The sequence below is a fragment of the Oncorhynchus mykiss genome, chromosome 7, assembly GCF_013265735.2.
Source record: "Oncorhynchus mykiss isolate Arlee chromosome 7, USDA_OmykA_1.1, whole genome shotgun sequence".
Classification (NCBI taxonomy): Eukaryota; Metazoa; Chordata; class Actinopteri; order Salmoniformes; family Salmonidae; genus Oncorhynchus; species Oncorhynchus mykiss.
Window position 1 is genome coordinate 58,724,909 of NC_048571.1, and position 17,240 is coordinate 58,742,148.

Consider the following 17,240-nt stretch of genomic DNA (forward strand, 5'->3'; position numbering starts at 1 on the left):
AACTGGGTACTGGACTTCCTGATGGGCCGCCCCCAGGTGGTGAGGGTAGGTAACAACATCTCCACCCCGCTGATCCTCAACACTGGGGCCCCACTAGGGTGCGTTCTGAGCCCTCTCCTGTACTCCCTGTTCACCCACGACTGCGTGGCCACGCACGCCTCCAACTCAATCATCAAGTTTGCGGACGACACAACAGTGGTAGGCTTGATTACCAACAACGACGAGACGGCCTACAGGGAGGAGGTGAGGGCCCTCGGAGTGTGGTGTCAGGAAAATAACCTCACACTCAACGTCAACAAAACTAAGGAGATGATTGTGGACTTCAGGAAACAGCAGAGGGAACACCCCCCTATCCACATCGATGGAACAGTAGTGGAGAGGGTAGTAAGTTTTAAGTTCCTCGGCGTACACATCACAGACAAACTGAATTGGTCCACCCACACAGACAGCATCGTGAAGAAGGCGCAGCAGCGCCTCTTCAACCTCAGGAGGCTAAAGAAATTTGGCTTGTCACCAAAAGCACTCACAAACTTCTACAGATGCACAATCGAGAGCATCCTGTCGGGCTGTATCACCGCCTGGTACGGCAACTGCTCCGCCCACAACCGTAAGGCTCTCCAGAGGGTAGTGAGGTCTGCACAACGCATCACCGGGGGCAAACTACCTGCCTTCCAGGACACCGACAACACCCGATGTCACAGGAAGGCCATAAAGATCATCAAGGACAACAACCACCCGAGCCACTGCCTGTGCTATCATCCAGAAGGCGAGGTCAGTACAGGTGCATCAAAGCTGGGACCGAGAGACTGAAAAACAGCTTCTATCTCAAGGCCATCAGACTGTTAAACAGCCACCACTAACATTGAGTGGCTGCTGCCAACACACTGACTCAACTCCAGCCACTTTAATAATGGGAATTGATGTAAAATATATCACTAGCCACTTTAAACAATGCTACTTAATATAATGTTTACATACCCTACATTATTTATCTCATATGTATACGTACGTATATACTGTACTCTATATCATCTACTGCATCTTTATGTAATACATGTATCACTAGCCACTTTAAACTATGCCACTTTGTTTACATACTCATCTCATATGTATATACTGTACTCGATACCATCTACTGCATCTTGCCTATGCCGCTCTGTACCATCACTCATTCATATTTCTTTATGTACATATTCTTTATCCCTTTACACTTGTGTGTATAAGGTAGTAGTTTTGGAATTGTTAGCTAGATTACTCGTTGGTTATTACTGCATTGTCGGAACTAGAAGCACAAGCATTTCGCTACACTCGCATTAACATCTGCTAACCATGTGTATGTGACCAATAAAATTGGATTTGATAGATGCCATTCCCTCAGGTGTTGCTTTATTATTCAGGAACGTGTCAAGACCTGACCCTCAGAACTTACCTTCCATTGACACTGTTGACTCATCAGTTGGAAAGATTTGTTTCACTTTTGGTCCATTCAACAACAGAGCGATACAAACCTTGTTTCAGCAGGATGTTGTATCTATATATACCTTATGTCATTTCTTATTGGGATGTATTTATTGATAATATCAGTTGGAAAAAAGTTTGGATGTTGCCACACACATACCTACTTGTTAAAAAAATGAAGGAAGTTTCCTTTAAAATTATTCATAAATATTATCCTGCCAACCACTATATGAAAACATCAACTCAAATTGTTCCTTTTGTAAAGACCACCCAGAAACAGTGTTGTATCTTGTTTGGCATTGTATTGATGTAAGAAAACTGTGGCAAGACATCAGTAGATTTCTAATTGAACTCATTTATGAAGATCTTACACTATTGTGGAGATGTACTGCTTGGATTCTTTACCTACGACAGAAATAAGCTGAAACATTTTTATGTAATTGATTTAATTATTCTTTTGGCCAAATTTCGTATTCACAAAAGTAAATTTACAAACAAAACACCACATTTTCTAACCTTAAAAAAGGCTTTGTGCTGCGTTCACTCACATTTTCTAACCTTATAAAAGGCTTTGTGCTGCGTTCACGTACTATTCGGAACTAGGAAACAAATTTCCGAATTGCTAACTAGTTGAACACGGCACGTGTATAACTACAACCAATTATCAAGTCGGACATTTCGGAGTTGCCTAGTTCCGACTGGCAGACAAACGCGGCAATTGACTCGCGCCAATAGTATTACCAAAGCCATGAAGATAGGCTAAAACTGCTTCTCCAATATAAATCCCTGATCACGCTTGTAGGCGATGTCATGGCGACGTTGGCTCGCTAAGCTCATGCGCAGAGACACGTTATCGGGCCTAAGGTTCGTCTTGCGCCGAAATGCGCACGCCGTCAAATCAAAGTAATAACATGTTCAACAACTTAAGAAATCGTTCCGAATCGAAGCCTTTAGATTTCGAGAAAATGAAAAACTCAGGAAGAATGTTTTAAATGGTTCACTTCTAGACCCCAAAACCATGGCCTGGTTTGTAGCGCGCGTTCACGGAAATCTCGCGATGTTGCGCTTTTGTTATTTTTTTTTTTTATTATTCATAATACAAAAATCAACTTCCATTGCTACATCAAACATGTCTAGCAAACCAAACACAGGTATTAACAATGCTCAAACATACAAAAAATATAAATAAAATACAAAAAAGAAACAATTTCAAGTGCAATTATATTCACCCTGAAAATATCTTATTATAATGAATCATGGCGATGTTGCGCCTCCGGGTTTAGAAACGTATTCTTCGGACGTCATTGAACACGTGATAATGTTACATGGTGCTTTGAATACTGCATCGGAGCTTCAATATTTATTTTATTTTACCTTTATTTAACCAGGCAAGTCAGTTAAGAACAAATTCTTATTTTCAATGACGGCCTGGGAACAGTGGGTTAACTGCCTGTTCAGGGGCAGAACGACAGATTTGTACCTTGTCAGCTCGTGGGTTTGAACTCACAACCTTCCGGTTACTAGTCCAACGCTCTAACCACTAGGCTACCCTGCCGCCCCAATCAATCATCCCATCACTAAAAATGCTACAGTTGTCCCTCCCTTATGAAAAATCATCAGTGTCCCGATGCGACAACTGTGGTGCTGTAGGCTACTCCATAAAGCCATCAGTTCCCGAGACCTTGGCCAACACTTTCAGTGCACAAGTAGACAATGGACCTGATCGGACAGCTCAGAGCCTCTGCTCTTTTCTGTCCATAAGAAACAATTGGATTGGTGGAAGAGGCAGGGCAGGCCAGGAACAAGCGTCACCTCCCTCTCGCCTTCTACTACACAACGCGCATGCGCATATATCGTGGGTTGGAGAAGAAGACGCTTGTTGTTGGTGGTAGTTTTTCATACAAGTGCCATTTTGTCTACATGTCGAGAGCGCCGTGATTGGATTTTGTGTGTGGGTATTGGAGCCAATCAGAGAAACCGGGCGGCGGACAAACGGTGAGAGGTTGCACGGCTGAGGAGGAATGTGATCCGGTAGCAGGGGATTGGTGTGTCATTGACCAACCAAATTACTAACTCCACTAGTTAAATGCAAGAATTAAAAGCTAGCTGGTTAGCTAAAATATAACTAAACCTTAACTCACTAATCACCATGGCTCATTGTTAGCTGGCTGGCTAGCTAGCTCTGTAAGATAACTAACGTTAACTAGTTATGTGTGGTGGCACAGTGACAAATGCCTGGTTGGGTGAGAGACAACAATGACCAATGTCTCATAATATAGCTAGCTAGAATGCCAGATGAAAATGTAAAACAATATTCGAGTTGGTGCGTGACTCGTGAGCTAGCTAACGTTACTTAACTGGTCTACTGACTATTGGGCTGCTGCATACTCAGTTGAAAAATTTGACTAAAACCGTCAGTCACTAGACTAGTAGCCTGTGATCAAAGTTGACATACCAGTTGTCTAGGACAATATTGTGATTTGGCATATATTTTCGTAATTTGTCTTAAAGTGGCAAGAAGAGTAGCCTATTTCTTGACCACCAAACAAACCATGTCCCTGGGCTTTGTCCAACTTATCTGAAAGAGCTGACCAGGTGAAAGCCTGCCTAATGATGAGATGTTTTTCCTGTCAACAAGTATTTCCAATCAGTGCAGATCAAGGGAAGGAGAGGACAGATTTTTTTGACAACTGAAAATGAGTCCAAGAGAGTCATTTGTGAAGGCAGTCATATTCATCATGGTGCTTACATGTGATTGTAGTATTTATTGGCACGATTATTATGAGCCTTAGCGAATATGCCCTTACAAATTATAATAATAATTTGATAACGTCCTGTTACATTTGTTCCCCCACCTTACTGTAAATGTGTTAACCTGTTGCTGAAATGCCTCATCGTTTCACCTTAAGTAAGAATGTATCTTACTATCTAATCGAGGATAGTCATCTCATGCAGTTATGTGCCCCTCACATCTGTAGCAGTAGACTGAATTGAGGCCTTTCAGAGTTCATTGACCATGGAGCAGTACACTACCGCCACCACATCTACTGGGGAACAGATAGTGGTTCAGACTGCCGCTGGGCAGATCCAACAACAGGTAAGAAGGAAGGGTTTGTTCATATCTGTTATGTATGGTGTGTATGTGTATTGGAAGGGGGTTAGGAGAAATGTACCTACGGAAGAATGTTAATGCCATGAGTTTGGGCTAGGTTGTAGCTTTACTCATTGTGTGGTGAAAGTTCCTGGGCATTGGCCACAGTAGCTGTGTGTTAACCCATTCATAGAAGCTAACTACCTTTAGCGCCTATTGTATCAATGTCAACAAAACAAAGGAGATGATCGTGGACTTCAAGAAACAGCAGAGGGAGCACCCCCCTATCCACATCAACGGGACAGTAATGGAGAGGGTAGTAAGTTTTAAGTTCCTCGGCGTACACATCACGGACAAACTGAATTGGTCCACCCACACAGACAGCGTTGTGAAGAAGGCGCAGCAGCGAGGCTGAAGAAATTCTGCTTGTCACCAAAAGCACTCACAAACTTCTACAGATGCACAATCGAGAGCATCCTGTCGGGCTGTATCACCGCCTGGTACGGCAACTGCTCCGCCCACAACCGTAAGGCTCTCCAGAGGGTAGTGAGGTCTGCACAACGCATCACCGAGGGCAAACTACCTGCCCTCCAGGACACCCACACCACCCGATGTCACAGGAAGGCCGTAAAGATCATCAAGGACAACAACCACCCGAGCCACTGCCTGTTCACCCCACTATCATCCAGAAGGCGAGGTCAGTACAGGTGCATCAAAGCAGGGACCGAGAGACTGAAAAGCAGCTTCCATCTCAAGGCCATCAGACTGTTAAACAGCCATCACTAACATTGAGTGGCTGCTGCCAACATACTGACTCAACTCCAGCCACTTTAATAATGGAAATTGATGTAAAAAAAATATCACTAGCCACTTTAAACAATGCCACTTAATATAATGTTTACATACCCTACATTACTCATCTCATATGTATATACTGTACTCTATACCATCTACTGCATCTTGCCTATGCCGTTCTGTACCATCATTCATTCATATACCTTTATGTACATATTCTTTATCCCTTTACACTTGTGTGTGTATAAGGTAGCAGTTGTGGAATTGTTAGGTTAAATTACTCGTTGGTTACTACTGCATTGTCGGAACTAGAAGCACATGCATTTCGCTACACTCGCATTAACATTTGCTAACCATGTGTATGTGACAAATAACATTTCATTTGATTTATTGAAGATTGTAATCTTCTGGCCAGTGGAGTTTTGTTAAGAGCCCCGACGACGCTCGTTCTGAATGTTAAAACGCATCGCTTGCAGTATGGTTTTGGAAACATAAGGAACGTTTCTTCCATATCAGCAAGAAGAAAAAAAAAGTTAAATTAGTACACACCTTTTATAGGTTTAGTGTTCCCACGTGGCCATATCTCCATGTTACAGCTCTTGTTTACGGAATACAGACTGGAGACCTGTTCGTATTAGCTATCGAGCGTGCTCCGAACACCTGTGTGTAAGCGGTTCGTCAATTTGAGGCACACACAGCATATGAATCTGTGTAAAACTGTTACAGTAAGTGTATATTTTTTATTTGAAATAATATTTATTGCTGATATGAAAGGTAATGGGCACATCATAATGTTTCGAAAACCGTTTCCCAAGCTATGATTATTGACATTTTTAAACGGTGTCGGAATTGTTGTTCACACGCAGACAACCGTGGGCGAAGCTAACTGCTGAAAACCATACGGAGAACACTGATCTCTGGCACAGTGACTGCGGTTCAGTTGCAAGCTGAGCCCCAGGCAGCCACCGGCTGAGGCCAACATGTTCAGACACTCCTATTAGTGGTGGGACCGCCGATCTCCTACCAAGTCTCTACCCCATTTACCTAGTTTGTCTCCCTGCTGGCAATGCTTTGAGTCATAATCTACAGTCCCCGCGGTTATATCCGCAAGGCGGGTGGGTTTAGGGTCAGGTTGAATAAAGAGAAAACACCTTAAATGTGTAATTATTGTGCAATGTATTATGTATAGGCTACATTGAGGTTTTTCATTCATTATTTTAGGTTATCTGTTATTAGTGTGTATGCCTAGGCCCTAAAGTTTAACTGTAAGCGAGCCAAATAGCCTATAGGCCAGTTGCCAAATGCTTTTGGGAAAGGGCAGAAAAAGTTAACGACAATCCACAAAGGCATAAAGGACAGTCTGAGTTTAATTCAATTAGATAAAAGCTGCAAAATGGTGACTTTAAAATAAAGAGAAGGGAGGGACAGAAAAATAATGTTTGGGAAAGATTTGGTGAAGTGGTAAAAGAGGATGATAGCAGTTCCAGCTATGCTATGTTTGATGATAGGATATACAAATTCGACAGTCACAAGACATAACTTCAAATAGGCCTATGGCATATCAATGAAACTGTAGCCTACTGTTCGGATGGGTTAAATGAAAACTGAAATCTGGACACTGACTGTAGGTCTATAACTTCTCACAGCCTTACTATTAACTCCTGCAGAATTAAGCATTTCTTGCAGTAAAATTATACACCAAATGTAGGCTACATTTCGACATGGGAACATGAGTGGAGAAATATTATTTAATTATTTCAGCATCTTGAGAGAATGCGATTGTGCAGTTAGATACTGTCTGTGGAGTGCTATCTTTATCAGCATCATAAAAGCTGATATTATTTCAACCACATAAAATATGCATCCAAGCCAAACTGAAATCTATTTCCTTACAACAGGTCAAACTGGTGTCATTTGGACATTTTGTACAGAAAATCTTTTCAGTTGAAAAAAATTTAAAAATAATTTCATTTTCTCTCCGGTCCATAAACGTCTTTGCTCCACGAAAGAAGCAGATATGACAGAGAACTTTACCGATTGAAGCATACATTCTATCGATTTATGACAGTATTCTGGTGAGCAAGGGTCTTCTAGGGCAACTCATAATGACAGAAGAAAAGCTGCATTATACTTATAGACAAGATGACTAACAAATAGCCTACCAAAATGTCAGAAATTAAAATCAGAAATATATCTAAATCAGGCAACAACAAAAAAATCCTGAACTCCCATCAAAAAAATAGTTCTGCAGTTTCTGACTGTAGCCTACAGAGCATTTTTTTAATTAGTGGGTTAAGGTCTGGTGCGAACTGCAGATTTTCACCTTATCACATATAGTTGGGCGAATTGGTTATTCGCCAAATGCGAGCGAGTGTGGGTGAATAAACCGCGTAACACTGCTCCCTACATGTCGCCTCATCATATCCTCTGGGCCTCACTGCTACACTGTTGTGTACAGATGCATGTCAACATTTCTGACACTACAGCCGCCTGTGATCGTAGTGTTGTCATGAGTTGCTGTCAGCCAGGCTGAAAAACTACATGCATGTCCCTCTCCAATATCAATCTTGCTATCTGTATTGTCTTCAGTCTGAGATTGTCAATTGTGTTATTCTCACATTGTCCAACAGGTGGTACAGTTATACCACAATCAAGTCATGAATCTATAGATATATGTGTATTTTGTAACCTACAACAATATTCTGAGTGGCATAAAATGCTCTCCTTGCTGAGTTTAAGATTGACCAGACTCCTACATTGCCTTTTCAAATCTCAAGTAAATATCCCGGTGAATATAGCATACACTGAAATTACAGTACACTCTATTATGATTCCCTTCTTGTCATTTGTGTTTTCGTGTGCGCTCATTCAGCATCTTGTGGAGATCAAACTAACTCAAAAAAATGGTGCATTGACTATCACAGCACCATGTTTATCTGTTTGCCGCCCTCTGGCCTGTTTTGTTCTGTTTTGTCTTTCTGTGGTCAACATGTGCTGCATGGAAGCTCTGCTGTGATGAAGAATGGTTGTTATGCATGGTTGCAGTTCCATTAGAGATATCTTGAATTAACCTCACTCTCCTTTCCTTTCCATGTCTCTTTTACAATCTCCCACCTTTTTTCTATCTCTTTCACTCCTTCCTTCCCCTCTCTCTCCTAGGTGCAGGGGCAGCCTCTGATGGTGCAGGTGAGCGGTGGTCAGCTCATCACCTCGTCGGGCCAGCCCATTATGGTCATGGGGGGGCAGGGAGGGCAGGGGCAGACCATCATGCAGGTGCCCATGTCTGGAGCTCAGGGGCTCCAACAGGTGACTGAACTGTTGTACAACTGTACACTACACCTATCTGAAACATAGCAAATATGTCTCTCTAACAAGATATTACTGAACGAGATATGATAAAGCAGACTGGCTGATTAAGATTGTCCTGCTCTCTGCTGTAGATCCAGCTGGTGCAGCCAGGTCAGATCCAGCTCCAGGGGGGACAGACTCTACAGGTACAGGGTCAGCAAGGCCAGACCCAGCAGTTCATCATTCAGCAGCCCCAAACTGCTGTGACCGCAGGACAGAACCAGGTATAGACACTAACACACTCTTTATACAATATTTTGGTCTGTAATAGAACACATACTCATAGTTTCCATTGTTCAGAAGAGGCCCACTTGTAATTTTTTATGTAAATAGCTGTAATGCATAAAACATATTATGGACACCATAGAAACCGACCACATTGTGTGGTGTATAACTGGGTGGTAATGAGTGTTGATGTTTGTTTCTCAGGGCCAGCAGCAGATTACATTACAGCCAGGGCAGCAAGTGGCTCAGACTGCAGACGGCCAGACCATTGTGTACCAGCCAGTCAATGCTGATGGGTCCATTCTACAGCAAGGTAACACGTTCACACTCATAGCTGGGATCCCTACTGTGTGTTGTTGGATGTTTAGTGTGCTGGCTATTGTCCCCTTCTTTTGATTATCAGCTGATTTAGAACTGAATCAGTGGCTGTATGCAAAGTGGTTCACACTCCACACTTCTGGATCACTAATCTATGATAGCTGATATTAACTTAACCCTTTTGCGGTTCCCCCAGGTATGATTACCATCCCTGCCTCTAGTCTGGCTGGTGCTCAGATCGTTCAGGCAGGCAACAGCTCCAATACAACAAACAGTAGTCAGGGTACAGTGACCGTCACACTGCCTGGCAACATGGTCAACGCAGGTGGCATGGTCATGGTAAGGTCCCTAATGACATTAATACAGACTTGTTGGCATGTGTGTATGCTATGCATCAGTTTGACCAGTGTGTATATGTGTTAGATGGTTCCGGGTGGTGGTGGCAGTGTTCCCACCATGCAGCGTATCCCCCTGCCGGGGGCGGAGATGCTGGAGGAGGAGCCTCTGTATGTCAACGCTAAGCAGTACCACCGCATCCTGAAGAGACGGCAGGCCCGCGCCAAGCTGGAGGCAGAGGGAAAGATCCCCAAGGAGAGGAGGGTGAGTGTCTGTGACATGAGCAGATGTATATATGTGTGGTTGTTGTTTTTATGAAGACAGAGAACTACTGGGAGTGTGTTTAGACACACAATATTTGTCTATAAGATTCTATGTGAGTTTGAGAGGGGGAATATTCCAGGATGACAGTTTTAGGATGAGGAAATGGTGTGGGCAGTAAAGGATGTGGTTATGTGCTTGTCTGTGAATGTGGTTTTACTTGTCCCTCAGAAATACCTGCACGAGTCTCGTCACAAGCACGCCATGGCAAGGAAGAGGGGTGATGGCGGACGCTTTTTCTCGCCGAAGGAGAGGGAGGAGATGGCTCTGGCCATGCAGGTGAGGAGGGCTCAGGGTGCCCTCAAACAAGAGGACGTGTTTGGAGGTGTTGAACTCAACTCTAATTGGCAACCTACTTCTGTTGCCTCCCTCAGCTAACCAACAAGTAGCAGCCATTTCCACCCCTCACTCTGTCACATGTCCACCGCAGCCACTCATTTCCCCTGCACTCTTAAAATGGTCATCATTGCTATCTTTGTATGTTTTTATTATATTGGTTACCTTGTAGTTTTGTATCAAAGAATAGTATAGTTTTTCACAAGTTATGTTTTTTTTGTACTTGCTTGTTTTTTGAGTATATAGACGGGGGTGCTTTTAGATGCGGGCATATTTTTTTGTGTACCTTCTGTTGTTCTTTTGATGTATTCCAGCCACTTGATCCCTAACCATGTCTCTGGCAAACCGCACTGAGTTCAAAAGCTCGTTCTTTCACATAGAGCTCTACATACTGATCACAGGAGGCTGCTGAGGGGAGAACACCTCATAATAATGTCCAGAACAGAAACGGAGCAGATGGAATGGCATCAAACACCTGGAAACCATGTGTTTTGATGTATTTGTTACCATTCCAATTATTCTGCTCCGGTCATTATCACGAGCCCATCCGCCCCATTTAAGGTGCCACCAACCTCCTTTGATACTGACTCAGTAAAATGTTCTCCAATGTCATTTGAAATGCGTCTTGGCTTTGTTTGAGCTCTTGTTGCAAGCTGAAGAATGTTGGAATGTTAATGTTGCTGTTTTTGTCCAGTGTTGCTTCCTTGCTGTTGTGTTTCCTTGTTAAACTTGTACCATGTTGTAGTGTAAACATCTCTGCTAACACCTGTGTTCATTTAACAGCTGCAGGGCTAGGATGGGAGTGGTGTAAAGGTACTGTATGAATTTAACACAAGATCACTATAAAACAAATATTTACTTTCCTAACCTTTGTCAGTGCTGCTTCATATTATGAATGTCTTGGGTCAGACCCACCCCTCAATGTAGGTTGATTTATCCTAATTTTAAATATTAAACATGGTGCTATACATCCAACCATCCTTGGAGAAAGAGCAATAAACACCAATGCTGAACATACAGTAATTATACACACATTAAGCCTGAATTTGCAGCAGTTTTATTTATGCCCACGCAAGGTTTATTGAGAAGTTGGTAATGGCGAACCACAGGTAACAGATTAAGAATGAGGCTGTGTGTTTTCTGTGTATAATGTTTGTGTATGATTTCTGTTTTCTATTAGTTTTTATGATTGCTGACATTTTTCTGCGACTGCCACCTGTCTCATTGTCTATCATTCACATTTGTGACGTGTGTGTGTGTGTGTGTGTGTTTATGTATACAAATAAACATGTCTCTTTCTGTTGGTTTTAATATGAATAAAGACTTGGTTTTCAATCTTTTCTATTTTTTTTACATGATGAAAAATCTGTGTCCACTAAACTAAAAATACTATTCAAAACAATTACGATGTTTGAAAATGATGGATTTGATAAATCAAAATATTTACCCGTTTCTTGTAACGGCACATAAATGAATCCCTATCTAATACATTCAGCTGTGTAGCTCCTTTTGGTATGATGGAAACATGCATGTTGACCAATAACATAGTATCACCTCCCAGACCAAATCCTAACAAAAACATTAGTGAGCATTTAGATTAAGGTATAGTCTGATTGAAATCTAACCCCCAGACTGGATTATACTTTGACACTTTAGCTGCTTATACCTGGGAGAGATTCATGTTGTTGTGGCCTGGTCATTACGCAGGCTGACCAACCGCTCCTCTTCCTCCAGGTACAGGCGGCCCAACCACATGCTAGAGAAGAGGCAGTCGGGCAGGTGATCCGTGTTTCATAACCTCTAGAAGACCTGTGAGGTGTGTGTGTGTGTGCTCATGTGTTTGTCTCTGTGAGAATGGTTGCGGAGGAGTTGAGATCAGATGTCCCACACATCAATCAACCAGTGCTTTCCAACCAGTCCCAAGCTGCCCAAGTCCCCTGTCTGGTAGAGAGCAGGACAGACTGGGTGAAGAGATTGCTAGCACACAGAGATACTGCACATACAGATATACTGTAACCATGGTAACACTGGAGAACAATTGGGCCTTCTGGAGGAAATGTATTTTAAGAAACAGCACAAGTTCTACAAGAAAGTTTCCTCCAAAGCAACCTTGACTTGTTTCATGTCAGTTACTTTTATCTCTGGATGTGCCACAAGAACTTGATCAATAAACACACCATCCTATAGGGCACAAGTCCAAAGTGGTTGTTATGATAGCCCTCTTCCTTTCCTGATGCTCTTCAGAAATATGAAATAGTTTTTCTTTTGTACAGATAAGTTGTGTCCTCTGGTTCATGATAATATGTAACTATCATCACTTATTTTAAGGCTTTTCAGACTTTAAAAAAATGATTTCCTGGTTATTCTATTTGAAAGGAGCAATAATCAAATGCCTAATTACCTGCATCAGTTTTTTATATTGTGTTGTAACAGTCTTGTAAGAGTGTAGATGCTTTTTTTATTGCATAAATAAAAGGAAACAGCATTATCAAATGTTCTGTATGTGTTTAGAATGCCTCTGAAAATACAATTAATACATTTTCCAACTTCCAACATATTTTGTTTTGGAATTAATATTGCCAGAACTGTACTGTACACATACTGTATGTACACTGCATGATTTGACCAAATGCCCATGTCGCCTTTACCTAAATTCCGCCACTGGGGAGTAGGCTGGGAAGCTGATTCTCAATCAATGTTTTTAGAGCAACCTCAACAACGAGATGCTTGAGCAAACGAAGGCAGAGGAGGCTCGCATCCCCCGCCCACAATTTCAGGTGACAGCTAGGCAAAACAGGCCGTTCACAACTTGCTGCACGCCAAGGAACTGCGCAGGCAACGAACCGTTTTATGACAGCAATTACTACACTGTAGTTTGTAAATATAGAATTACCAACTGATACACCAAACGGCTGTTAATTAATTGTTTCTAAATCGTGTGAATTGCAGTCCAGCTGCACAAAAAAATCCCTCTTCCGCAATATACCGAACAGTGGGGAGAAACTCGAATCCTGTAGCTAACTTAACTAACGTTAGCTATACCACGGGCTAACTAATTTGTTGTACGTTTTAATTATTTATCGAAATGTCAGACACTCCGGGGGACGGAAAGTTGGAGCTGAAACAAGCCAGCAAAGAAGTAAAGGAGAGCGAGAATGTGGCTGAAAAATACTCAGCCATGACCGTGAGCAAGAACAGCGAAATTACCATGGGTGAACTGTCAGTGTCGTCTGCTGCGTTCAGTGCGGTCCCTATTCACAAACCCGTTAAAAAGGTAAGACACATTCATTACGTAGCTAGCTAGTGAACAACTTGCTACTTATGAGTTGATTTGGTTTCTTTTATTGTCTGGGTGGTCATCACATCATGTCCCATTTCAGGATGTCCCTTCTAAGCATAACGTAATTCACATATGTTCACTTCGTTAGCAGCTTCTGAAGTCCAACCATTCATTTTCAATGCATTTACTATTTATTGTATGTGAACGCTGTTGGTGCAGTACGTCATCCACCCCCATATACCCAGAGTAGGGCACAGTGTTACATTAATTAGATTTGTTGGTCACAGGTTGTCAGCTACAGTTAGGCCTAGTATGCATTTAAAGTGGAGAAACTTCACACAAACAAACACATCTGCACACTTAATTCAACTTCAGGAAATCATTGAGAAGGCAGTGCTTATTAGCAGTCTGGGGGCGATTCCTCAAGAAAGTAGAGCAAAAAAGGAACGTGACTTTTTTTGGGATTGTCACAAAATGTAATTCATAAAATGGTCCTTTGGAGGAATGCGTATTGACATATATTTGACATTTATATTTTAAAGCATATTGAGATATAATGACTCAAAGTTGGCCTATTTAAGACAATTTGACCCTACCCAGGAGCATTGCAAGACACCATTACTGTTGAACTTAATGTTGTCATTTGAAACATCAATATGTTCTAAAATCAGTAATACATTTCATTATGCAAGATCTAAATGTACATTTTATTATATGGTTTTGAAAATTATGTACATTTATATCACATTTATATTCAATGTATTGTATTTTGTTTTTTGGGGGTACTTTTTACCCCTTTTTCTCCACAATTTTGTGATATTCAATTGGTAGTTAGTAGATGTCGACCGATTATGATTTTTCAAAGCCGATACCGATTATTGGAGGACCAAAAAAAAGCCAATACCAATTAATCGGCCATTAAAAAAAAATAAAAAAAAATATGTATTTGTAATAATGACAATTACAACAATACTGAATTAACACTTGTTTTAACTTAATATAATACAACAATAAAATCAATTTAGTCTCAAATAAATAATGAAACATGTTCAATTTGGTTTAAATAATGCAAAAACAAAGTGTTGGAGAAGAACGTAAAAGTGCAATATGTGCCATGTAAGAAAGCTAACGTTTAAGTTCCTTGCTCATGACATGAGAACATATGAAATCTGGTGGTTCCTTTTAACCTCCTGGAACTACCCATCCCGGATCCGGGAGAATTGTCATCAACTACACTAATTAGCAGAGTGCAACGGTCAAAAAATATTACTAGACAATATTAATATTCATGAAATCACAAGTGAAATATAGTGAAACACAGCTTAGCCTTTGGTTAATCACCCTGTCATCTCAGATTTTGAAATTATGCTTTACAGCCAAAGCAAGACAAGCGTTTGTGTAAGTTTATCGATAGCCTAGCATAGCATTATGTCCAGCTAGCAGCAGGAAGCTTGGTCACGAGAATCAGAAAAGCAATCAAATTAACCGTTTACCTTTGATGATCTTCAAATGTTTTCACTGACGAGACTCCCAGTTAGACAGCAAATGTTCCTTTTATTCCATAAAGATTATTTTTATACCCAAAATACCTCCGTTTGTTTGTCACGTTATGTTGAGAAATCCACCGGAAATAGCGGTCACGACAACGGTGGAAAAAAATCCAAATGATATCCATAATATCAACAAACATGGCAAACGTTTTTCTATAATCAATCCTCAAGGTGTTTTTCAAATATCTATTCGATAATATATCAACCGGGACAATTGGCTTTTCAGTAGGAGAGAGAGGAAAAATGACTACCTCTGTCTTTTACGCAAGAATCACTCAGAGCCCTCAGCTGGCCACTTACGCAATGTAGTCGTTTACGCTCATTCTTCAACATAAAGGCGTGAAACTACGTCAAAATGCTGTAGACACCTTAGGGAATACGTAGAAAAAGGAATCTGGTTGATATCCCTTTCAATGGCCAATAGGGGTGCATAGGAACACAACGGTTTCAAAATAAGAGGCACTTCCTGATTGGATTTTCCTCAGGGTTTCGCTTGTAATATCAGTTCTGTTATACTCACAGACAATATTTTGACAGTTTTGGAAACTTTAGAGTGTTTTCTATCATAAGCTGTCAATTATATGCATATTCTAGCATCTGGTCCTGAGAAATAGGCGGTTTACTTTGGGAATGTTATTTTTCCAAAAATTAAAATAGTGCCCCCTAATTTCAAGAGGTTGATGAAATGCTTATGTATGTTATGTTGTGAATTTGAACATGAATTATGTGCCTATTTAAGATTACTCTGTTTTTCGTACGATGTACCCAATGATTAATGAGAACTTGCTATGTCCTCATTGTGGTTTTACAGATTTGTTTAATACGTCTTTTTTATTCACTTTTGTAATATTTATGAAATGCATATTGTTATACTGTATTTGGCAGCACTTGTTTTTCCTTTGCCTCCAACCCCTTTTGATGTGTGGAATGGATGTGGGTGGGGCTAGGTCAACATAAGGGTGCAAAAAATGTTTTTAATTCACAAAAGCTCTGACGAAGGCAGTGAGGCCGATACGTAAGCTTATTAAATATCAGTGATAATATCAAGAGCAGTGTGCGGTTTCCTTTTTCCTTCATCTTGTTCAACTGTTGCCATGCAAAAAAGATTGCTAAGATGTGGGAGTGCCTTTTGAATTTTGCTATACTCGCATTAACATCTGCTGACCATGTGTATGTGACAAGTAAAATTTGATTTGATGCTTGGGGTCATAGTCCATTTGGAGGACCCATTTGCGACCAAGCTTTAACTTCCTGACTGATGTCTTGAGATGTTGCTTCAATATATCCACAATTTCCCTTTCTCATGATACCATCTATTTTGTGAAGTGCACCAGTCCCTCCTGCAGCAAAGCACCCCCACAACATGATGCTGTTGTGGGGGTGCTTCACGGTTGGGATGGTGTTTTTCGGCTTGCAAGCCTCCCCCTTTTTCCTCCAAACATAGAGATGGTAATTATCGCCAAATAGTTCTATTTTTGTTTCATCAGACCAGAGAACATTTATCCAAAAAGTAGTCTGGCTTTTTTATGGAGGTTTTGGAGCAGTAGCTTCTTTCTTGCTGAGCGGCCTTTCAGGTCACGTCGATATCGGACTCGTTTTACTGTGGATATAGATACTTTTGTACCCGTTTCCTCCAGAATCTTCACACGGTCCTTTGCGGTTGCTCTGGGATTGATTTGTACTTTTCGCACCAAAGTATGTTCATCTCTAGGAGACCTGAGCGGTATGAAGGCTGCGTGGTCCCTTGGTGTTTATACTTGCGTACTATTGTTTGTACAGATGAAGGTGGTACCTTCAGGTGTTTGGAAATTGCTCCCAAGGATGAACCAGACTTGTGGAGGTCTACAAGCCAGGACATCATTTTCTGGAATTTTAGTCAACTTAGTGTATGTAATCTTCTGACCCACTGGAATTGTGATAGTGAATTCTAAGTGAAATAATATGTCTGTAAACAATTGTTGGAAAAATTACTTGTCATACACAAAGTAGATGTCCTAACCGACTTGCCAAAACTATACTTAGTTAATTAACAAGAAATTGGTGGAGTGTTTGAAAAACGAGTTTTAATGACTCCAACCTAAGTGTATGTAAACTTCCGACTTCAACTGTATATCTGTTCCAGAGCTTGTAATGTTTACAACAAGAAAGTGGGTGGGGTTGATCATCTTGACTAACTGAGGAG

General features: G+C 41.2%; 2 protein-coding genes across 12 annotated transcripts in view; both read left to right on the top strand.

Annotated features, from left to right (window-relative positions):
- The first annotated feature begins 3,224 nt into the window (after positions 1–3,224).
- Positions 3,225–12,721, top strand: LOC110528084 (nuclear transcription factor Y subunit alpha). Of its 11 annotated transcripts, XM_021609888.2 has the most exons (10): positions 3,225–3,453; positions 4,437–4,555; positions 8,504–8,650; positions 8,785–8,916; positions 9,122–9,230; positions 9,432–9,574; positions 9,659–9,835; positions 10,064–10,171; positions 11,012–11,041; positions 11,963–12,721. In XM_021609888.2, the coding sequence occupies exons 2-9, from the start codon at positions 4,475–4,477 to the stop codon at positions 11,021–11,023; spliced, it is 909 nt and encodes a 302-aa protein (XP_021465563.1). In that variant the 5' UTR covers positions 3,225–3,453; positions 4,437–4,474; the 3' UTR covers positions 11,024–11,041; positions 11,963–12,721. The 11 variants fall into 11 exon arrangements, 10 of the variants coding, with proteins under 10 accessions (XP_021465563.1, XP_021465558.1, XP_021465557.1 ...); XR_002474190.2 differs by having other exon boundaries at positions 3,229–3,453; positions 10,064–11,041; XM_036983634.1 differs by lacking the exons at positions 3,225–3,453; positions 11,963–12,721 and adding exons at positions 3,686–3,701; positions 4,097–4,199 and having other exon boundaries at positions 10,064–11,565.
- A 229-nt stretch (positions 12,722–12,950) lies between these two features.
- The window catches only part of LOC110528086 (S-adenosylhomocysteine hydrolase-like protein 1), a 62,264-nt gene continuing 57,974 nt past the window's right edge, over positions 12,951–17,240 (top strand). The window contains exon 1 of the mRNA XM_036983638.1: positions 12,951–13,502. Coding sequence (XP_036839533.1) covers positions 13,314–13,502 — 189 coding nt within the window. The 5' untranslated portion in view covers positions 12,951–13,313. The remainder of the gene's footprint in view (positions 13,503–17,240) is intronic.